Here is a 23,686-nt window from a genome sequence, read left to right as displayed (position 1 = left end):
CCAAAACGGTTTTAGGGGCCCAAAGGCTACACGACATTTTGATACTTCGTACAAGTTAATTAATTGTTGGCAGGACCGAAGCGAGGAGCAGTCCTGCAGCCCCGATGCCTTTCGCTCCTCCGCATAGACTTGTATACTCGTACGTATATATACACACATGCACTATATATTCAGTGTCACTTGTGTAAATATTCAAACCAGCTACGCCCCCCAAAGTTGATAGCCAACACGAGAAAGCGGCGGAAAGATGAAGGAGCTTTCGGTGCAGCGGGTGAAACAACAACGTGTCTAGGACTAGAGCCAAAGGCGCAACAACATGACCAGGAGTCCAGGACATTCGCACTCACAGCCGCGATCACAATAATAGCGCCAAGTAACAGAAAAACAAAAAAAAAAAAAAACAAAAGCAACCGTATATAGAATGTAAGATAAATGTTATTTCAAAGGCTGAACTCACTTAATTTTTGAAGAACATTAGCCAAGTCTTAAGAAGGAATTTAAATTGAATTTAATAAAATTGAATACAAATATATATAAATAGAATAGAAAACGTAAGCCGTGCTTAAAACAGCTAATGAAAATTCTAAAGTAAAAGGGGTTTTGTTAACTTTAATTAGGCAAAATATTTTACTTTATATACAACAACTTTGATGGCAAAGTCGGAAACTTGGTCTGCACTGCTGTTATTCTGACCGCAGCTGTTCGGCTGAAAAACGAGACGTAGTATGCGGCATGTGTGAACTTTTTAACCAAACTCGTGCCAAAGTCAACAAAACAGCGAAACTGGAGACACAAGACGGGCAGTGCCGGAGCAACTGCAGCAGGAGCATGAAATGGAGGCGTTGAAAGCAGAAGCCATTGGCCAACTGGCAGGACATTAAATGCGATGCCAAAGCGAACGCAGGCGGATGGTCGTTGTACGACAAACCTTTCTATCAGAGCCAAGATGCGGTGGCCACAGCCTCCGGATAATCACATTCAAAAGAATATGAAGCGGGCTGCAAAAACATCACTGAATGTACGTAAAAAACCAGTGCACCGGGAAATATATTCTATGCATATTTAAGGACTGCGAAATGGATTACCTCATTTTGATTACAACAACTCATTGCAATGATTACCGGTGTAAACTGTATATATCCATTAATGGTGGGTCTAATTAAATATTTCTTAGAATGGAAGTCAAATTGAACGATTTCCCTGCTTTTTCCTCAGTGTATGAAGAGAAGAGGAGTGATAGTCAACGACTGTGAAAGAAACAGGAAATGTTGCACGGCAAATTCAATGCGAAGAAAGGGAAGCAGTGAACTTTGACTGATGGACGCACTGAGTGACTGACTGAGAAAAGGAAAAGGGCACGGGATTCGGATGCGACTGGGACTGGGATTGGGAAAAGGGCGGGGTGTTTCGAAAGAACCGAGGAATGGCTGGCTGGGGGCAACCGTCCGGCACTTATTTTATTGACAATTTTATTTTCTTCTCCTCCGTTTTTCGCCTGCCATGCTGAGCTATTTCAATTTGACGCTTCTGCTTGCGGCAAATTGTTGCTAACTGCCTCTGCCGTCGAGTGGCATAAATTAATCAGGAAATCGAACGAGGCAACGACTACGTCTATGCTGATGGCGAAGGTGACACGCCTCCGCTGCTGCGCGCCACGCCCCCTTTTTCCCTACATCCTGAGATGGGCGGGCCCAGGCGTGTTTCCAAAAATTTTACAACTTTAGATTTTAAAAACCAGCGGCAAAAATATTTTCATCATCGTTTGTTTCCTGATTCAATTTCAATCCCAGGGTGGCAATAGACTGCCGATTTTAGTTGCCAAATCGAAGAGTTATAGAGTGGCGCAAATCTAGTTTAGAATGTAGTAGAAACTTTAATTGCTGCGCGTAAATGGTTTTCGCACTAACCGTTTCCTAAGTGGCCAATTACCGGTAGTAGTGATTGATGTCAAGAAATCATCATGAACTCAAAGTGAAAACAACAAATATTGTTTAAATATGTAAATTGATATCACTATAATTTTGTATTATGGGCTGTTTTTGGTCTGTGTAAAAAATGGAAGTGGTCAAAATAAAAAAATCCTAAAGACGGTACCTTAAACTTAAATTGGCATTCAAATAGTCGGGACCTTTAAATGTTTATGATAAGTAATGAAAAAATAGTCACCTAAATTTTAGGTAAAAGCATTGGTTTAAATGAAAACCCTCCGCCATACAATTCACTTGTAAATGTACGAAAAATTTGAAATTCTTTTGTTTCTACTGGTGAATAAAAGTAACTCTTATAAAGCCAAAAAGCTTCTAATCTCCGCAACGCGCGATGTAAAAATAAGTTTTAAATAAAAACCCACAACAACAATTTGATTAAGAAAAGGGCTTTAGCAGTGCTGAACAAAAAGAAATATTAAGAATATATAGATAAAGTAAGTAATAATAAACTAGCTATCTTAAGATCTTAAATTTCATTGAATCGCGACACTGGCAGTTCATTGCCATTCAAAAAAAGGTTACTTTGCGCCCACTTTCCATCTCCCCAGGGCACATGATAGACAATCCCTTGGCGGTGTTTGCTCCAACCCTTTGAACTCTTTTCAGCCATCTATTGACTTTACCTGGACAGTTTGGCGGCGTCAAAAGGAGAAGCGCTGCTCGAGAAATAAGCCCGGATATGCACACAGCCATAATGCCCGGCGCAAACAGAGGCTCTTCTTCGGGCTGGCTTCATTTTCATTTGCATGACACAAGCTGGCAAACAAACAAACAAACAAACAAACGAACGAACAAAAATAATAATAATAATAAAAGGCGAGGGGTAAATCGAGAAATGCATATTTATTTGCTCAAAGTATCTCGGGCCGAGTCTGGTGGCGCTTTTATCGCTAAGCGGCATCGAAATGTGAGCGATATGCATGCATAGATTCTACTCCGCTCGCTTTTTGTCTTCCACTGCCACTCTTTCCATTTTTTCGATCAATTCACTTTTCTGGATGTTTTTGCTGGTGCCCCCGCCCTGGCTCTTTATTTGGTTATTTGTTGCATGAGTAATGTGCCGCACCGTTCTGCAGATGCAAATGTATCTGTATCTGTAGCTGTAGCTGTAGCTGTAGCTGTAGCTGTATCTTTGGTGCATATATAAATAGTATTTCAGTTGAACGCACATCCGAAATAGCAAAATGCGGAGCGGGTCGCGTATTGTGTTTCAAAAATGTTGTTAAAGTTGACACAAATCACGACGAGTAGAGGAGTGGAGAAGCAGCGGAGCAGAGGAGACTAACAAAAAGCCAGCGAAGGCTTTTCATCCAGACATACTCGTATCCATATGCACATAAAGATGAATGGCGAACTCTGACTCTGACTGTATCCCAATCCAAGCCAAAGCCAAAGCCAAAGGCACCAAAAGTCGAAGTCGAATCGGGCGCCGAGTGTTTCCAGGCGATAGCAGCAAATACATTTTCAATGCATACAATTACTTCCAGCAAACTGCTTGCGAAATTAAAATTAAATTACGCCGGGGCGATGATGACTTCGCTGGAAGGAGGCGAGCCGGAACAACTGGAGGCTGGATGCCGCCTCTGCAGACGGCAAAGTTCATTAAGTTATTCGAGTATATGACTTGCTAGTTGACACGAAAGCATCACAAAGGCGGCACCTATCGGGGGCGGTTCGCAGCACTCGAGAACGTCATTAAGTAGCTAAGACAATCGTGCCAATCATTAAAAATCTTGGCCCAGCTAGAGTCAAACGCTCCTGAGTGCCTTCGGCCCCCACTGCAATGCGGATGCTTCTATTCCACTGCCCCCCATCGCCATCATCATCGTCGCCATCATCTCTGCAGTTATCAACACGTACGCAGTCGCCAGTCGGAGACTCCGCTCCGCTCCAGATCCCGCCTGCGAGTCCGACCTGTCTAAAGCAGCCCTAACTATGCCGTTAGACCCTGTACGTTATGCGCTAGACCCAAGCGCATGTTTATAGACGCCCTAGATTAGGTCTTTGTCAGCACATTTCGAGTGTGTACTGTGCGGGAGGAGAAGCTGGGCATATGTAGCCACAGCAGGAGGCAAAACAATAGTTGCGAAAATTAAATGCCATAATTAAGATATTTTTATTGAAGTAATAGTATCCACAAACACTCAAATTTCGTCTTGCAACTAACAGTAATATATGCGATTAATTCCAGTGGATATTCTTTAATTGAAGTTGGGCATTTGTTCACAACGAACTCTAAAAAGTTCGTCTGCTGATCGCCGGACTTGAATATATTTCACATAAATGATTAATTACATTTTCAGTGCTAATGTCTTGACCTGAGCTGTTTGTGCGACTGTGTGCTCGAGTGGCGGTAGCTGCGAAAAATCCAAAGCATAAGCTTTTGGCGCGAGTGGAAGTGGAAGCCACTTGAGCCGGCGTTCTGGTGTTCTGCTGTTCTGCTGCTCTGCTGTTCCGGCCTCTGCCTTCAGAGCCAGAGCTGCAACTTGGCTAACAATAATACAACTAGTGGTGGCCAAGAGTTTGGGGGAGTGGGTCGCATGGGGCCAGGAAAGAAATAGACTCGCAGAGCTTCTCTCAACTGGGTTCCTTGCGCTTAAATGGCAGCTAATTGAATTGTTTGTTTCTTCTGGTCAAAGAAAAACCGATTTGGCTTAATTTTTGGACATAACAGAAAGAAGCGGTATAGCTAGTGTTTCTAGCAGCATGCGCTCAGATTCTAAGAATGCAAAATAATACAAAAAGGACGTTTTGGGTTTTACGCGATTTTTAAGGTTTGCTTGGCAGATACTGATTTAAAGCCAAAAGTTTGAATTCAAATGTTTATAGAACCATTTCAATGCCCCTACTCGCTGCTTTTTGATCGACTCACGTGCCACTCATTGACCCTTCGCCGCAATTTCCTTTACAATTGACTTTTGCGCTGTCTCGATTTCCGCCAAAGACATTTTTTACACTTGCAGCGATTCGTTTTTGGCCCCTGTTGTAAGTTCTTGTGGGCCCTTTGGCTTTTGCCTAATTTACCAGCTCCATGGGGCCAACTGGCGGCTGCCAAGAAGCGAAAATAAAAATTAAAAAAAAGAAATAAGACACACACATCAGCCACCGAAATGGGAAAAGATAACAAAAGAGCCGGGCAAAAACACACTCATACCGAAAACCAAAACTAAACGAGCAAAGGGTGTGGGGTGGGGGGGCGGCATTCGTATTGAAGAAGCCATTTGAAAATTTGAAAATTTTTTGGCACAGGTACAGCGAACCGGTCCCAACCCGCCCCCGCTCCCGCCCCCGTCCTCGGAAAAAAAATCAAAAACTGAGAAAGGCCAAAATAAAGAGACAAACCAAAGACCGCATTGACTGTTCAACTATACTCGTATTCGTGAATAGCCGTACAAACGAGTGTGTGGATGTGCGCTATAGGTTATAATATGTTAGCGTAATGCCGAGTGGCACTCTGATGATGGGCGGAGCCAACAATTTCGCTAAACAAAAACCAAAAACAAAAACAAAACCAGAAACAAAAAACAAAAACGCAAGCGGTCCGAGCAACAACACAAAGCAGCGATATACTCGTATGGGGTTTTCCTTTTTCTTTCTTTTCCTTTTTGGGTGAGCACTGCAGATACTACATATAAGGGCTCCCAAAAGGCAAGCGCATCTTGCCAGACGGCTGCAATCTCTACTTTGCAGACCTCGTTTCGAGTGCCATCCAAATTCGGTTAATATGCATGCCCAACGAGCTTTGATGGCAAGTTGCCTTTTGATTAGCCTAATGAAACTATGCGGCTGAATAAGATGGGGCGAAAATCCCGCAGGGAATCATCCCCGGCCCGCAGTTTCCGTGCAACTCGCTTTTCGTATCCGAAGTCGTTCCGCAATTGACGTCAGATTCAGATTCAGATTCGATTCGAAAAAGGGAGCAAATCTCAAGCATTTGATCAATTACAATTTCCAATTTAAATAGAGCCCCGCCTCTCGATTCATTGTTGTCTCACATTGATGTGAATTCACATAACACAAACTGAAACCGAATCAATTCGTAGCCCATTCAAATTAAGATACAAAATTCAGTTCCTCACAAATGTCTACAGATCTCGGGATGCTGAGCAAAGCACTTCGCGATGGAAAAATCGAAAGATAGATTTAGTTTTGCTTATTATCAGCTGAAAATCGATAAAACAAATAACCAGAACTATTAGGTTGGTGTTTAAAACCCCATTAAAAGTGCTTAATTCTTACGAGAAATAAAATAAGAAGCTGTGAATTTACATAAAATGAAATAAATTTAAGAGAGCCACGATTTCCCCACTTCCTGTTTGCTGTTTAGCGCAGGATTGCTACCTAACTCTTCTGCTAATTGACCCCTTTATCAGGCCGAAGTCAATTCTTAGCACAGATCTACTAATTTTCACTTAACTCGTTTTTCACTCACCTGGACTTGTCTGCCAACTGAGGCCGCCAATGAACATTTTTCTGAAACGAGAAGAGCCAAGAGAAGGGAAGTATAAGATAAATGAGGCATTAGCTATATGTACGAGGCACGAGCAAAAAATTAGATAAATGTTATGGCCGCCTGGCCAAAAGACAACAAACAAACGGCGAGCTGGCGATCTCTTATCGGCTCCAATGTCCGGATGCCTCCTCAGCCAGCTTCTTCAATCCGGCCAAAACAAGAGTAGGAGGCTTGCATTGTCGAAGGTCTAGCAACCATTCTGCCCAACATCCCCGCCCTCGTCATTATTACCATTATCTCAATCATCATCAGCTGCAGCACTTGCAGTTCCAGTTGCGGTTGTCTGCTGTCTTCATCATTATTTAAATCATAGAAAATAAGCCGCTTTCCCGACATTGTTTTCGTGCTGGAAATCTCACCCACTCCCTCCCACCTTTCCACCCCGTCTCGTCTGTCGCCCCTCTCCCCACACTTTCCAGGCAGCCGCTGCAGCGGCTTATGTAACAAAAAGAAGACAGTAACATGGCCCTAATTAGGAGACTGCTCGGATGCACTTCTCACTGCGACGAAATATTAATCTAAATACATTTGGAATCATATCGAGATATGTTTATTATCATACTTGCTCGATTTTTCATATTCTTATAACAACCATTGTGCATTTTTCGTTAATCTTTTATAATGATATTCCTATAAAAAGATACAATTTTCGTATCTCAGCGGTGGGAAATATTTTAGTGTTTGATATTTCTTTCAAACTAAGTGGGAAATCTACAGTTGGAACTCAATAGATTCCCTACTTCGACGAGAAGTATATTTGCAAAAAATAACGCATTCACGGAATTAAAGAAGGTAATAAGAAAAATTATGCGATAAACCATCTTAGGCTGAACTTATGAACTTTCTTGGCCGACAAACCGAGCCCCGAATGGAAATAGGCTTTTCCCCAGGGAAAGCGTGTGGAAAACAAAAGGCAAAGGCTGTGCCCGAAACGAAAGTAGGCGGTGGAAACACAGTGGCAGTAGCAAAAGCACCGACGACGACGACAATGATTATGAAAACTTCAACAAACTGCAAAAGAGCGCAACAGTGGCACGAGGGGAAGTGGAGCGGTCTAACGGGGTGGTGGGTCAATGGGCGGTGAAGAAGGGTGGTCCGCTTTGTGGGTGGAGGGGCGTGGCAAATGCAGTTGGAGGCAATGTTGCTGGCGACACGAAAACGAATGTAAAACACACACAAAAATGCATAGGAGCACAAATTGCAATGAAAAGCAAAATAAAGCAAGGCGCTGGGGGGACAGAGACAGAGAGAGAGAGAGCAAAACTAAATGAAAATGTTAATAAAATGTGCAGCAACAAATGCAAAAGCGGCAGCAACAAAAGCGGAAAGTAAGCTAAAAGAAAAACTAAACCAAGGAACGGAAGAAGCGTCAACAACAACATCTGGAAAATGGGTGGCAGGTGGGTGGCAGGTGGGTGGCAGGTGGGTGGCAGATGGGCGGCAGTTGGGTGGTTGGGCGTTGGCAAGGTGGGGCAAAAAGTAACAGCACTGCAGAACCGTTTCGGCCTGAGTTTGCACAGTTTTCCCGGTGAAAATAGGCCTCGAATTGCAAGTCGACAGGAAACCCAAAACTTTTTGCACGTTAGACTATGCCAAACAATTTGTCATTAATCAATGTTAGGATTTTTCCCGTTTCTCCGCTCGGCTTCGATTTAGGCCTCTGCCTTTTGCAAATAATCAATCTTCGTGGAAAGTAGAGACAACAAAAAATATCTGATAAATGGCAAGGCATTTTTTTAAACAGAAATGCGACAGTCGAAGAGGAGTCCTGTTGAGTGCAATCAGCAAGCAGTTTAAATTTCAAAGTCAACAAACAGAGCTCTTCAGCACTAGATAAAATGCCATTTTGAATTATATTAAAATACCAATAAAAAGCATTTGATCGTTTCAACTTGGGGTTTTCTGTTCGATTTCACGGCTGAAACCATCCATCACATTTCGATATCCACTTTGTCACCCACTGCCCCCATTGAAAACGCCATCAATTGAAGGATGACGCCGCCGACTGATCCGCACATATTTGTATTCATTTCATAATATTTCAGCACTGGCAACATTGTCTGTGGGCATGGGGCGCACTGCAGGTGACCTTCGTACTACCTCCCCCTGCCGAAAGCACACCTCTGGCCAATTGCAAGTGCACCAAATAAATGCGACCTTGTGCCACACTGCAAATCTGAGTCTGGGCACTGAGGCACTGATTTTGCATTGGCTGTGTCCAGCTGTGCGACGCGTAATTGCGAACCAAATAGAAAAATGAAAAAACACTGTGGAAAAGCCGAAATGGAAAGCCATCGTGGGAAGGTGTCAGAGTCAACGCTGAGAGCAGTTTAAAGAGTTCAACTGAACAAATTGCACAAGATTACGCATACGCAGTGGTGTCCCTCGTCAATTGCTTTATTTTTCTCGGGCCTGACATTCAGTTTCCCGCGGGTGCCAACTTTGATGACATTTGCCTTTGTCTATTCAGATCCCCAGGCTTTGGGCTTCCTCCACCCGGCTTATGCAGTTTTCGCAGCTATTTACAGATTTCCCACAAGTTCGCCCCTCAGACAATTCAATCCTGGTGGGTGTTTGGGTGGTTGGCTGGTTGGGTGGTTGCGTGGTTTAGTGTGCGGCTGCTAAGCCCAGAGTCATAAACAAGTCAACGCAACATGTCCGATTAGTAGAGCAACCACCGGCTGACATTTGTCACCCACTGCCTGAGCCTAAGATGTAAGTCTAGTCTGCACTCCAAGAAATAAATCTGTGTGCACATCCTCGAGGGATTTTTTCCCCATCCACAGATCTCTCTTTAAATATATAATGCACAAAAATAATATATTTAAAATAAAAAGTTACAATTTAAAACACACATCAAAATAGAACAATCAGCGAAAACTAAACAAATGCCGAAGTGCTATTACACATAGACGTGGAAGTGAAGATAAGATAAGTAAAAAAAAAAATGAATAAACAAATGAAAAATAGAATGTTTATTGGAATACATGTATTCCATGAATTCAGCCCGAATTTCTGACGGTGTATAATGATGGTTAATTCTTCAAAGTAAAGAAAACACAAAGCTAATCAGTGCGGGTTGTTTTGCATTCCATTTAATTCAAAACTTCAAACCTTTTCACCATCAAACAATCTAACAAAAAGTTTGATATACACACAAGTGTAGATGTTTGTTACATCTTAAGATTGGTTCGATCAAACAATCTAACAAAAAGTTTGATATACACACAAGTGTAGATGTTTGTTACATCTTAAGATTGGTTCGAAGTTTATTTTGATTATTTTATTAGGCGTTGGTATCAAGATTTATAATTTATGTGATTATCTGAAATTCAATGAGCAAAAGTGGTACTCAATAATATTTTCCAAATGTTCGATCAGTTTGCATATGCAAACCTCATTTAGGGAATTTGTTCATCAGCCATAGCATTATATTTCACCCTCAGTCATGTTCAGATGAGAATTTATTTAACAATGTATGATTAAAGCACTTCAAAATCAATCAAAAGGCAGCCCAATTAATGTGAGTCCCTCTTTTTTGAGTGTACTGAGCTTCTATTGGCGCTTCGTTCTCTGGTCTGCTCAGCTCGGTCACATTTGCTTGCATTACGAAATAATTGTAAAGCGCACGTCACTTTTCTATAGGCCTTCGTCTGTCTATCCGTCCGCTCTCCACATAGCCCCTGTCCCATCTTTTATACCCCCTGAAAATCCCCCCAGTATGCACACCCCCCCGCCGCCAGCACACTTGGGCCATTCATGCGCAAGTCGTCAGCGCCCATTCACGGTCTGTCCCAGTCACACACTGGGCGAAAAAGCGCTATCAAACATCATGTCTAGAACGCTTGATTGGAGATGGCAGCGGTATTGAAAGGTACATTGCGAGAAAAAGGTATCAATAAAGTATTAAAATAATACATTTATTTATATATGTACATCAAGGCGATATTGAATTCATATCGTCGCCCTTGACAAGTAAACAATTAGCTATTAATTAGTAACGACAAGCCCTTTGCATATAAATTTAATATTGCTGCCTTTAAATTTCACGGGTTCTCTTTTAAAATATTTTAGGTCGTATTTCAATCAATATTGTATTATATTTGTGGTTTCAAGAAAGGTTATATAGCTTTTCACGTGTATTTTTGGTTATACATTTTTGGTTATTTATAGTTTTCAGTGTAATTGTTCAGCTGCAGATCCGTAGCCTGACCCGTTTCCCGGACCCATTTCCCATTTCCCATATTCCGTACCCGGACCCGAACCCGGACCGGCTACCCTGGGCTGGGCTGGGCTTTATATTTGGTGCCCGCTGTTGCCTCTGCCGCTGCTGCAGTTGCAGTTGCAGTCGCCGTCGCCGTTCGCCTTGCCGCTTGTTTGCCATTCAAAATCCGTTCAGACTTTGTATGCACATCAAGTGTTGCCTTCTCGCTTCTGCATTAGATTTGCATATGATACTATCTCTGTCTGCCTTTCTTTGGCCGCCTCTCACCGGCCCGCCCCTTCTAGTTTTTTTTATCCCATCATCTTTTCTCTCTGTGCACTAGTTGACGTTTTCTATTGTGGCTTCATTGTTGAATAGAAAAATGTGCAAAATAGTAACTAAAAAAGGAAAATAGCAAAACAGCTACCCCTGCTCTCCTTTCAACCTCCCGCCTCCCCTCCCTTTCACCAAGCTCCGCTCCTTGCCACACGCACGCCTCTTGTTCGGCTTACAACTCCCCTAAATCTCCCCTACGCTGCCTACACAGAGAACAAATTCACAGAGCAACAGAAGTCGATTAAAGTTTAAGATTTCAAAGTTACGGGAAATTAGTAGTCGAAAAATGCTTACCCAGTCGGGGTAAGATTTTTCTATAAGAAAAATTCTTTGCGAATCAAGAAAATTGTTCTGCATTAATTTCGACAGCCTAATTAAAATTAAACTCAAAATAAAGGAATACCAGCAATAAATGCAGATTTAATGCTCTATTTAAATAAAGACAAAACTTGTTTGACCTTTCATGTCGATTAATAAACTTAAGCAAAAAATATGCCTGTTATTTCTAAATTTTTTCTTAATTATTTCAAATCCATCAGACATTAGGTGTGCTTATTTTCTCCGTGCATCCCCATCACCATCATCATCATATCCGCTGCGTGGACTTGCCGCTTACATGGAAATAAAAGTGCAGATCTTGTAACTTTAGTAATTTTTCACATGACAAATTATGTGAGCAGCGACAAGGCGGGAAGTGGGTGGTATGGGATATGGTCAGGGGGGGCAGGCGGGTTGGGGGGAGCGGTGCATGTCGAGAGGCCAACAAAGGGGCGCATATGGAGATGCACACACGTATACAAAGGCACTCGCGCACACAGATACTCGAGGGCCAAGAAGAGAGTCTATCCAAAAGGTGCCGAGTTGTGGCATTTTGAAAGCGGACAGTCCGCATTATGCAACAATGTGGCGCCCAGCTGCGAGACTATTAAATAAAGTTGCATTAAATATGAGGTTCTGGAACTCTGCGGCTTAATAGCTCATAAATCTGCCATCAGTTTCACATTTAAATTGTTATAGTATTCAGCTGTAAAGTAAATTTGATTGATGGACCTTAACTCTTAGCTTCTACAAAATAATGTTGGCTAGTGATTGCTATTAGATGATGTGTTTCATTACATGTTAATGTTGTGGAACGCTTTTTACTACTCTGCGTTACTTAAAACTTTCTACAAATACTGCAATCTTTACCCATTTTTAATGCTCGAAGAAAGAAGTTAATACAATGAACGTTTGTTATATTGATGTTGAGGACTATTAACAATCCAAACAAAATACATTTTGTCAAGCTTATCTGGAGACTGAATCACGTTGTTCTTTTAGCTTGTTTTTTATAAAGAGATACATTTTAGATACAGTCTGACATATAAGAAAGCACTTAAACCCGTGCAATCCGTGCAATCCGTACAAATGCCCTCCGAAAAATATTCCTTCAATTTATAAATACCTGCTGCACTTCACAACCAACGACAAGCTGCTCGGCATTCCTAACAGCCCGTAATAGTTTTAAGCTGTTATAAAACGATTTATACAAGCTGCCAAGATCCGGACTACATACCAACCTACCAAACGCCCCACGACCCCTATCCGTTTATGAGGGAGTATCTATAAAAACCTCTGGACAATTTGACTCCCGCAAAGCCCAAAAGCAACAGCAGCGGTGACAACCACTGGGCCAGAGAAACAACAGCAAATCCCCATCCACATCCTGATGACTATCATGTGCGGCTATCAACAACATCATCAAAATGCACCAGCATCCAGCAGCAGAGGCGACAAAAGGAATAGGGGGAAGAACCTCTGCAATTGCTTCGTGGTTACAACCTTTTCACTCCGAAATCGAAGGGCTGGGGGGGTGAGCGGGAAAAGCGAAAAGCGTTGGACACAGACCCACCAGTAAAAGCTGAAACGCATCGGGAAAAGCGAGACTCCACATATTCACACTGGTACAAAATAGTTTTAGTAAATGTGAGTGGTGCAATCTCGACCAAACTTCAAAATATAAATGCTGAATCAGTGAATCAGCTAATCATATTAGCTGGCCAAAATTAAAGTTGTCTTAATAAAGTTTATTCCAGTTATATTAGTTAGTTAGTTAGTTAGTTTGGTTTTGGTTATTAAAAATCAACATAAAGTATATTTTAGTCTTTCTCTGTATTCTATTAAAACAACCCGTTCTAAGGTTGAAAGTTGACTATAAATATAAAACAAATTTTCGTTGAGTGATATCTTTGAACTTAAGTAATCTTATTGACATAAATAACCATTGAATGCTGGGAAACTCTAGATACAAATTGGTGAAAAACCTTTACACGTAAGTGGCAATTGACAACACATTTAACACAATTAAAAGAATTAATACAAAAAGTGATTTAAGTGGTTGCGTCGTATCATTATGTATAGAATCGTGATTTGTACTCATATTATTATATCTCAAAGTTACCGCAAACCGATAATTACTACTACGACTGATTTCTACTGTGCAGAATCACACACTTGCAACGCTGGAGAGCTATAGCCTAAGCTGGAACCCGAGATGGGGAATTGTGAAAAGCTGGGCCAGCGCATAAATATGCCGCCGACAATTGTCTGAGACATTCGAAGGCACAGCCCATGGTGGGTGCGCGGTGGCGCCAGGGGTTCGAGGGGGCTGGGGGCCTCCAAAGGGGGTTTCCCACAGTGGGTGACTGGGGAGCTCATATGGGGAGGCCAGAACACGCAAAACAGAGCAGAAATATGTTGGCGAGTGGGGGGAGTGGGGATTGAAAGCGGTAGGCGAGCCTCAGACAAAGCCAGCCAACGGCGGCTAAAAATGTTGGCCAGGCGGAGGCAAATGTTTTATGTAGCACCCACTGAGAGATAGCCATGGGAGATGTGGACACAGTGGTATAAATATTCCAAGGATCCCCTTTAATATGCTAAAAAAAATGCGTTTTTTCATACCTTAAAGCTAAGAAAAAAGCATATAACATAAAACTGTGTTATGTTCTTTTTCCTACTATTTAAATCTTCTTAGGTACAGCCAATGAAAACCCGATCTCAACCGCATTGTACCAAAATTTAATCGTGCTAACTAAATAAGAGATGACCCACTTTCAAGTCCAAAGAAGCTTTAAGCTGGATAAGCCAGCTGGAAAACTGTACGATTTAAATTCTAAATGCGAAGTAGTAAGCGGTATTTCAAAGATTGAGAACCTAAGAAACATTAAGCTCCTCGTAAAATGGAAAAAATCTTTAACAAAATGGGAATACACTGGAAACGATTTACATACTATTCCACTGTGAGGGTGGGTGAGCGTGTGTGAGTGCGTGTGTGTGCGGCTGATAGTGTGCGTAATGCGAATGTGCACGAAAAAGCGTAATAGAAAAAGAACTTTACAGTTGCATCGATTTAATCGTGCGGAAAGCTAAATATGAAGGAAGTAAAGATAGCGGGAAAAGGGGGAAATCTGAGTCTGGAGCATCGGAGGGGGAGGGGGAGGGAGAGGGGGCTGGGGCGGCAGTGGGTCAAAAAGGGGGCGGGTCTGTGGCTCAGCCTAAATTGGGATACGCTTCGTTCGGCTCGGCTCATTTAAAGCAATTCTACTGCTGCAAAACACAAACACAATTACCAGTACATGCAATTTATAATGAATGGCGAGCTGGACGGACAGGGGCGGCGAAAAAAGGGCCGCCGGGGGGAGCAGCAGTGGGTGGGAGGCCGTAACCCGCTGCACTTTGCGGTTCAAAGGATGCATTGTGGGCCCGTCTGCGATACAGATAGGAAAACTTTTGCGCTGTCTCTCCTCCGTTCCACTGGATTCTTTTCTCACATTTCCTTCTCCCGTTTATCGTCTTATATTGCATAACATACGCCTCGTCTTAAAAGGGGGGGCGTGGCAGAAAGGGGAGTGGGGCACAAACAGGCGACCAATGTAATGTTTGCTACAGAGAGAAAAAAAGCACACAACTTTACCACCGAACTGCTTAAGTTTTAGGTCTCACTGCGCACCTTTTTATACATTTTTCACTTGAACAGTCGAATCTTTTCATACTTAGTGTGGAACAAAACCTGGCAACATTTTCTAATATTATACTCGAACAAATCTTTGCAACTCGTTTCCTATTGCTTATAAAAAATGTTGTAAATACTTTTCCTAACCTACTAATACTCGGTTATTAGTAAAAACTGAGGGTCGGTTCGAAATATTTTCGTATGAAAGGTTATGGGTATTTATAAATATTATTTTTAAATTTTGAAACAGCAGCACAAATTCAATAATAAATTGTATACCTAAACATTACTATTAATTATCAACATGTTCATTTCATTAAAAACTTTAGCCTTCAGATTTGAATTTTCATTTTGTTAATAGTTCCTTTTTAGAAAAATTATTCTGTTAGAATTTTGGTATTATCTATTCCCATGATTTTTTCACACTGCATACACCTATCACTCCACCCACCAAACTCATTTTCTAATGGCGGCTTATACTGCCTAACCGAAAAGAGTTTACGTTTTATTCCGCTGCCAAAAGTTATGACTGCATTTAGCAGAGGGAAAACTTTCTTAGCTCTGCCTTGCATTGATTTCAAAAGAGAGAAAATATATGTACACATGGGAAATGGTGTGGGGAAATGTACTTTTAGGCCAAGTATGGTGCTTGGAGCCCCCTACTTCCTCAAGTCACTCCATTTTAATCGAACTGTTTACTTAAAAGTGCAACTAAGGCAAATGAAAACTTTCTTTTCGGCGTGTCAGACTCCGAGGAGATTGTAAATTGAATTTTGATAATGTCAATCGTGGGACGGCAGAAAAGTTTTTGCCATTCTTGCGGTTTAAGTGGATTCCCATTTCCCATTTCCCTCTTCCCATTCTTTTTTCAGGCCCAGTGGATATCATCCACCCATAAATACCATAACAACTTACGGCTACTGCAGACAAATGGCCAATTTACATATGCACAATGCTGGAACACAAGCCAAACACAACTCATCCGCAAACAAACATTTAAAGCCCATCGAGCGCAAATATTTTGCAATTTGTTAACATATTTAAAACTGTTTAAAGGCAGACAACGGACAACTGTTGACTTTTGGCACAGACAACGATAAAAGATCGCCTGTAATTGTTGTGATAAACACTGGAGTTGAACCCTCAACTATAAATCGTCTAACTTACTTTTGGAGAAAAGCAACCATGTATATAGAGAACTAAAATGCTTGAACAAATTTACAAAAAAAATAGATGATCTTAATTTGAATTATTTTATTGTTTATTAATATTATTGCTTTAAATATTTGTTGTTTGGCATTAAACATTACTTAACCTAAAAGTCATTCTTGTCAGAGCATTTGTTCCTGATTATTATTCATTTGTATGTTACAACATTTAAAGAAATATCTGTTAAATTAATTTTGGTGCAAAATGACCCCTTGCTTAGATTTTGATTTATTTGCCTCAATTTGCTTAGCAAACCAAATAAATGTGATAAGTAATTCTAAGCTGAATATTTCTGTAGGCAGTCTGGTACAAAAGAGTGAAAAATTAATTGTTACTGAAAATATGTCTATTTAGATCAGCTCTGTTTGAAGGAAATGGTTTTACCATGAGTGTTTTGGCAAAACAAAATTCGCCTGGGAGAGGGATGCTACCAACACAACAAAACTGGCACTTTAAGCTAATGGCCATCCTAGAGTCAAATTGCCGCAGGCCTCATTATGCATACAAAATGGAAGCTTATGCCGTACAACGGACAAACATACGGACACCGTGCGGAATACGGACAATGACAGTTGCGTTTACGTTACGGGTTACGGACAAACAAACAAAATTACGGGCTATATGAAAGTGCGCACACAACGACACAAAATCATTTGAAAGCAATTATATCAGACAAACACGGGGGATATGGCCAATGGTGATGGCACTGGTACTGGAACTGGCACTGCCACTGGGTATTCGAATGGGAGTGGGTCAGTCCGTGCTCAAAGCACGGCGTACAATGAATCAATTTACGGAACGTAACAAAGCCGCAATTACAAGCGCCGGGAGAGCGACAGAGACGAGAAACAAAACGACAATTATGAAAAGAACAGCGAGTGCAATTGCATCGCAATCGCAATCGCAATTCCACTGACAGTCGTCTGTCGATGCGGTGCACAATTTTTGGGGCCACGTTAAATGGCGCAGGGGCCTGGACCAGTGTGTTCCCCAGTTTTTCTTGCTCTTGTTTGCATTTCTTGCTCGGTTTGCCTCGGTTCGCTTCTAATGGATAATTGTCGAACTCGCATGCAGATGGGAGGCATTCTTGAGCGGGTCAAAAGGGTAGCGGCGGCGGGATTAGCGATACGTAGGTGTGACAATCACCCAACGGCACTTGTTGATTCCACTCAGAGGTTCAGAAGTGGCACAGGATATGTTTGGCTGAACCATTTTAGGGGGAGTTTTCAATTGCCTGTTCTAAAATGATTGCACACCGGTTTTAAGTACAAAATGGATTGGGAAAATTAGCAGAATTATTTGAAATCACTTAGCCCCCGAATATGTTATGATGAATCTTTTTAATTATGTTCAATGTTTTATTCTCATTCTTTCGCTTGGCTAAGGATTTTAAGTCAAGGATTTATTTTAAGGATTTATTTTAAGGATTTATTTTAAAGTCATACTTTTTTTTAATTTATGTTTTCCTAATTTGGGACAAGAGAATTGCAACTAATCCTAAATCAGCAAGCAAGGTATCATGGCGATCGATCAATCCACAGAACGATCTCTCTCACATGATGTTTGCTGCATTTGCACTAAAAATACATTGGCAAAGTGAATTGTATTAATAGCAGGGCATTTATTTAGTTATTTCAAAGTTTTGTGTGTTGTTTTTTGGTTTGGTTTGATTTATTTTCATTTTCTTTCGCCTTTGTGTTTATTTACTTTGCCATTTTGCGCCGAGCAGGCAGCTCGGCTTCTTTTATTTTCCGTGGGCCCTTCAAAAGATTTATAAAGTTTGCCAAAAGAGCGGGTGGCAAAGGGGGTTGGGTGTCGGGAGGGGGAGCGGGTTGGGGAGCGGGAACGGGGCGGCGGTAGCGCTCAAATTTACTGAGCCGTGGCGATCGCCGCGCCAGTCAACGAAACTGTGAATGGAATTGTATTCGCATGTTTTCAACGATATTCGCCAAGTTGCACAACGAAAATAGGGAAAGATACTGAGACTCGGATACAAGTGCAGAGATGCGGATGCATCTGTATATGTGCATCTGTGTATCTGGGCAGCGTCATCAAAAGGTATTTTGAATTAATTCAAGATTTATGCATTCAACATTCGCTAGGTGCCACATTTCCCATTCGCATCGCCACAAAACTTTTACTCAACTTCATGTTGCATTCAGTGTTGGGAAAGCTACGTGATTTACCAAAACATCGTAAAAAACGAGTAACAATAAAAAAAAAAAAAAAAGTTACGATTCACATAAATTTAAAAATGAAAATTGTTTGATAAGTATTGATTCTGAAATCCAAAAAAAAAATTTAACATAAAATTTCGTATTAATTGTATTATTATAATGACAAAAAGTATCTTTATAACAGGCAAGCTAATCGCTCGAATGTTTAACTAACTGAGAAAATAATACCTTTTGGTACAACTAAAGGGCATCACTGGTTGCAGTTGCAATAGTTTCTGGTGTTTCAGTTGCAGTTGTTGCACCTGCCAGCATCGTCGGAGCTCAGCGAGCAGCAGGTGATCCATTTCTTTTATCCGGTAGCCTCCGCTTTCCCGCCACGAGAAATGTGGCAAGGGATTTGGAGGGAAAAGCGAGTCGGCGGCCCAGCCCAGCCTATTTTTGCTCTCGTGTTGTTGCGAGTTTGCCAAACTAATGCAAATAGACAAGATGAGCTGCAATCAGCATCCGCGCCCCCTTTGTGGAGTGCTGAAATTCACTTGGGTTATACAATTTGCAGCATTTCGATAATAGATATATTTATAACCGTACATCTATGTGGATGTATATGCATGAACTGCATAATTTATGGGCATTGCGTGTTCAATGGATTGCGACGGCTGTCCGGGCCATATGGCTGTACCTATGGCTTTTCTCTACATTCGCCTCGATTTTCCAATTTTGTGCTGGCTTTTCTTCCTGGGCCACTTCAATGACAAAAGGTTTATATGGTATGAATTGGCATACAGCAGTTGTAGAGCCCTCCTCGGCGCTTCTCATAAAACTTACTTGAATGGAGCGCCGAAATTCGGTTTTTAAGGAATATCAAGTAGAAAAATTGTATCTAACACTATTAATATAATTGAACCCCCAACAGAAATGCCATGAATTCAACATAAAAATTCTAGCTAAAGTGCCAACTAAAATTATAAGTATTTGCTTGTATTCTGAGCACAAGAAATTAAACTAATTTTCGTGGAAATGGCTATGTTTATATTGCATGCTCAACTTAAATGGCTGACTGATAATAATTTATTATTACTTTGCTTAGAGTATCAATTTCGTTTGAGTTGTCCTACCCAGTTTGCCAGATTCGATTTGAAAATAAAGTTTTCTGTCAAACAGTTCTCTCTCCGTGAGTTTCTAAATTTTGCAAGTAATCATTACGTACATCCTCCTTGGAGTTCCAATCAACTAAAAATATTATACTCGATGCGAATTCCGACAAGCCGATGAGAGCACTCTATTCAGAAAGTTGTTCACTTTATGGGCTGCGTCAAAAGTCCATTCAGCACTACCTTCAATCAGTCCACTTGGCTGCCAATCATCGGGTCATCCATTTGTTAGTCCGACTTTCTGACAGCAGAACTGCACCCCCGGCCACGGAGAAGACTACTGCAAACCGATGCAAATTATCAGCAATGCAGCTCGCAATTAATCTACTGCATATGACACCGCAATCACAACTTAACCCATTTCGGCACAAGTATAAATGTTGGATGAGGGGCTGAAGCTGGGGAATCGGACTGATAATAAACTGTAGCCGGAAGGATGAAAGCGAGTCGAGGGCAGCTACTGCATTGCACTAAAGCACTAAGCCGAATGGCTTTAATTGAATTTTGATGTCCTTGGCAAATTGTTTTCTAATTAGTTTCGCAGACTTGGATCCCCAGCTGAGCCATCGTCCATTTCTGGCCGCTTTCGGCCAGTTCCGGCCCCAGTTGACATAGAAAACTTTCTGTCAACAACTCTAAATGCCTTGACACCGCTCCCCAGGCCACGTTTCATTCGCTTCCGGCGCCCTGCGCTTCAATAATGACAAACTTAAAACTTAAACAATTAATGCCACGTCCACGACCTCAAACTAAATAAAAAAGTTCACGCCCACCTCGGCACTTCGAAGCTTGAATGCCCTTTTCTCAACAATTTGATAAGGTTAATGTAAATATTTACACAACTGTAAATAGAATATAAATATCTATATCTAAAGAGAAAAAACCTCCCGATATTTAAAAATTGATATTAAATATGTCTGTGTTTGCACAAGTAAAGTAATATAAATAAATCAAATAAATCATTCCCTCCCGAGTTGATTGAAATATATTCTTAGTTTACAGAGTATACCCTGTGGAAGGGTATACCGATTGTAGCAAAAACCCACTTACCCGGGATCATTGGGCACCTCCGAGGGGGAACAGGGTCCCAGCTCCACTTGCTGTTGCTGCTGCTGCTGCTCAATCTTGATGTCCATGTTGGGGCTTTTGGCTCGGGATTGAGATTGAGTTGGAGTTGGTGATTGGAGTTTGGAGTTTGCTGTTGGGGCTGAGCTGAACTGAGCCGAGCTGAGCTGATGTGGTTGTCTGGTTGTCTGGTTGCCTGGCTGTCTATTCTATAATTGTTGCTCCAACGCCTTCTTTGCGGGCATCGAGATGCGAGGGGAGGTCGAGTGGTTCTGTGCGGCTGAGTGGCTGTGTTACTGGGTGTTATGTGTGGACGGGGGATGCTGCTACTACGAGTTGGCTAACAAAGTGTTCCCTTAATCATTGGCCACGATGGCTGCTAGTTGGCTGTTCGATTGGCTGCCGGGTTCCTTGTTTTCCATTTGGTCTGACTTTGGTTTTCCCGCTGATTTTCCGCGGCTTTTCTGCTGCTTTGGCTATCGTTTTATTTAGCTTTTTAATTATAATTTGGTTACATTGCACACTTTGAATCACATTTCTTGGTTGTTTTGGTTGCTTCGTTTCGCAGGCCACTTTTGGTTTGGTTTTAATATTATTGTGTATTTGGTAACTATTATTTGATGTTTAGACTTTAAGTTTTAGAAACGTTGCGTTAACTTCGGTTGCTGGTTTCCCAATTGATTTAAAGGCAACATATTACTGCAAAAGATCTGTTTCGTTTTGTTGTCGGTTGTGTTTGGTGAAAATTAATTAAATTGCAATTTTAAACTTTGCCCAGGGAAACTTTTGAAAATGCAATTTTCCCCTTCACTCGCTCCCCCTCGCTTTCCCACCCATCCGCAGCTGCTGCTCCACCACCACCCACAACCTAAAATGCAATGATTCGCAACGAACAATCGTAAAATGCAAAAAAGTGCAACCGATGTGTGAGAGAAAGAGAGAGGGGGAAAACCGTGGAAAAGCCAGGTGAGGAACGGGCGGAAAAGGGGGCGGTTAAGTGACGGCTGAGTGACAATTGGGATGCGGTACTAAGACTGAAAAAGATCTTTGTTTGAAATAAATTTGCCTCACTTTATATGGCATCAGCCATCAAATTAATTTTCGTAGAATTTCGTAGAAAACTAAAGATGAAAAGTAAAGATATAAATGTTTTAGTGAAATTATAAATCTACGATTTGCCTTTTCCGGGATTTTTTTATGATGGCTTTGTAATTATACAAATTTTGATTATTTATAAAAAAGCATTGGTAGGAAAATATGATTTTTACCAATTAAATGCGTTTTAAATTAATGGAAGTTTGGGAATCACCTTAGGTTCCCCGAAACTATTTTTCGGTAATTCAAAAATGCTGGCATCCAAATTTTATAGCTTTGAACTTTTGCTTGTTAAAGCAATTATTTTCCGTTGCTTTCTCTCCGAACTTATTTGTTTTCCTATATTTTTGTGTGTTCTTTTTTCGCATTTTCTGTGCTTAATACGCGCCTTGATCTTTCCCACACCCACAACAACAATACAAACAACAACAAATGATAGAAAGCGACAGAAATAGATAGAGTGGGATGTGCGAAAGGGCAAGAAGAACATTGCATGCAGTGACTCCCTCAACAAAAATTACAACAAAGGCAGCAACAATATAATAACGCGCAGCATGCAAGCTTTCACGAACAGACACTCACACACACACAATCGCACTGGGAACATGCACCGTTACAACGAGAGCAGAAGTTAACTGGCGGCAGCAACAAACACGTGACCCGACAATTGCCACAATTGGCAGCACAAAATAAAACAAAATGAACGGTAAACTAAAACAGAAGCAGAACTAAGGGAACACATTTGCGGCCAGAGATCGCCGGCAGGGGGCGCTCGGCTGATCAGTAATCGAAGTTACAGTTAGCATAGCCGACGGCAGTCATTTTGTAAAAGTGATCACAACGAAGAAAAAGGAATGCTAATAAAAAATAAAAAAAAAGTTCATTTTATGTCTTCCAAGAGGCATACTATACATATCTTTGTTAGTTGTTTGAACACAAATTGATTAAAGATATGTCATATTATCCATACAATTGCACTATTTCAAATAAATAAATTTAATTTTTAATTTTAAATTTATTTTGCTTTGGAGCGAATTCTAGTTTTATTGTTGATATATGTTATCACACCTTTTATTCGAATTCAAAGCAGCTAAGGGCCATAGCAAACAAATTCAATATATTTTTCTTGACAAAAGAAATAAACGTTTGCCTATCATTATCTTACTTCTTCTGTTCATCCTGCTGGTTACCATTTACTGTTTTTTTTTTCTTTTTTAATTTAGTCCAAGTAAAATAAAGCAATTATTATATCTTAAAGACACATCACTAGGGATCTCTCCCCCCTCCCTTTCTATCGATCAAATATGGATGTTGCCGTTACTTTGCCGGCCGGCAGCCATTTTGCAGGGAAGATCAACACAAACGGAATGGAATAGTGAGAGCGAGCGCGAGAGTGGGCGGGGGTGCGAGGGAGAGGTTTGCGCTCTAACTCTTCTTCTTCAGTGGTTATTGTAGTTGATTGCAATTAAAATCGAGTGCCGCGCACTTTTATTTGTTTGCCCTATTCTTCGTATTTTGTTTTATATTATATAATCGTCAAATTGCACTCCACACAGCCATCGAGGTAAACAAAATGCAAAATGCCCTCCGCAGCAGGGATTTTCCTATCGGGGCTCTGGGTTGTATTGGTTTGTTATATTGTACGCGCTTTGGTAGTTGTTTTGGTTAAAACGCACGCACTTCACGAGCGGGACGAACAGCTCTGAAATCGGGCGACTCGAGGAATATAAAAACTGCAACGGATAGTGCAACGCTAACGTTCCGTTTTTCTCAGTGCGCGCACACGAACGCGACGACCAACAAGACGACACTGAGCGGCGAGACCCCAAAACGCAACTGACGGCCTCAAAACGACCGGCGGCAGCGACGTCGACTGCACTGCTGCACTCTCTGCCGTCGCTGCTGTTGTTGCTGCTGCCGCAACAGAGCTTTGCACAAGCAGCGGCAGCGACTGCGG

General features: G+C 41.4%; 1 protein-coding gene across 7 annotated transcripts in view; it reads right to left on the bottom strand.

Moving 5' to 3' along the window:
- LOC6543693 (RNA-binding protein Musashi homolog Rbp6) overlaps window positions 1-23,620 on the bottom strand; it is a 165,849-nt gene extending 142,229 nt beyond the window's left edge. For 3 of the 7 annotated variants that reach the window (XM_026976628.1, XM_026976629.1, XM_026976630.1), the window contains exons 1-2: window positions 20,620-21,344; window positions 6,421-6,461 (exon numbers count right to left, since the gene is read on the bottom strand). In XM_026976628.1, the coding sequence (XP_026832429.1) occupies window positions 6,421-6,461; window positions 20,620-20,705 (127 nt within the window). In that variant the 5' untranslated portion in view covers window positions 20,706-21,344. Of the gene's footprint in view, window positions 1-6,420; window positions 6,462-20,619; window positions 21,345-23,159 lie in introns of those variants that run through there. The other 4 variants (XM_015158528.2, XM_026976626.1, XM_026976627.1 and 1 more) reach the window with 4 other exon arrangements.
- Between the last annotated feature and the right edge of the window lie 66 nt (window positions 23,621-23,686).

Source organism: Drosophila erecta, unplaced genomic scaffold, assembly GCF_003286155.1.
Source record: "Drosophila erecta strain 14021-0224.00,06,07 unplaced genomic scaffold, DereRS2 tig00000021-arrow-pilon, whole genome shotgun sequence".
Lineage (NCBI taxonomy): Eukaryota > Metazoa > Arthropoda > Insecta > Diptera > Drosophilidae > Drosophila > Drosophila erecta.
This window is presented reverse-complemented; position numbering and strand designations above follow the sequence as displayed.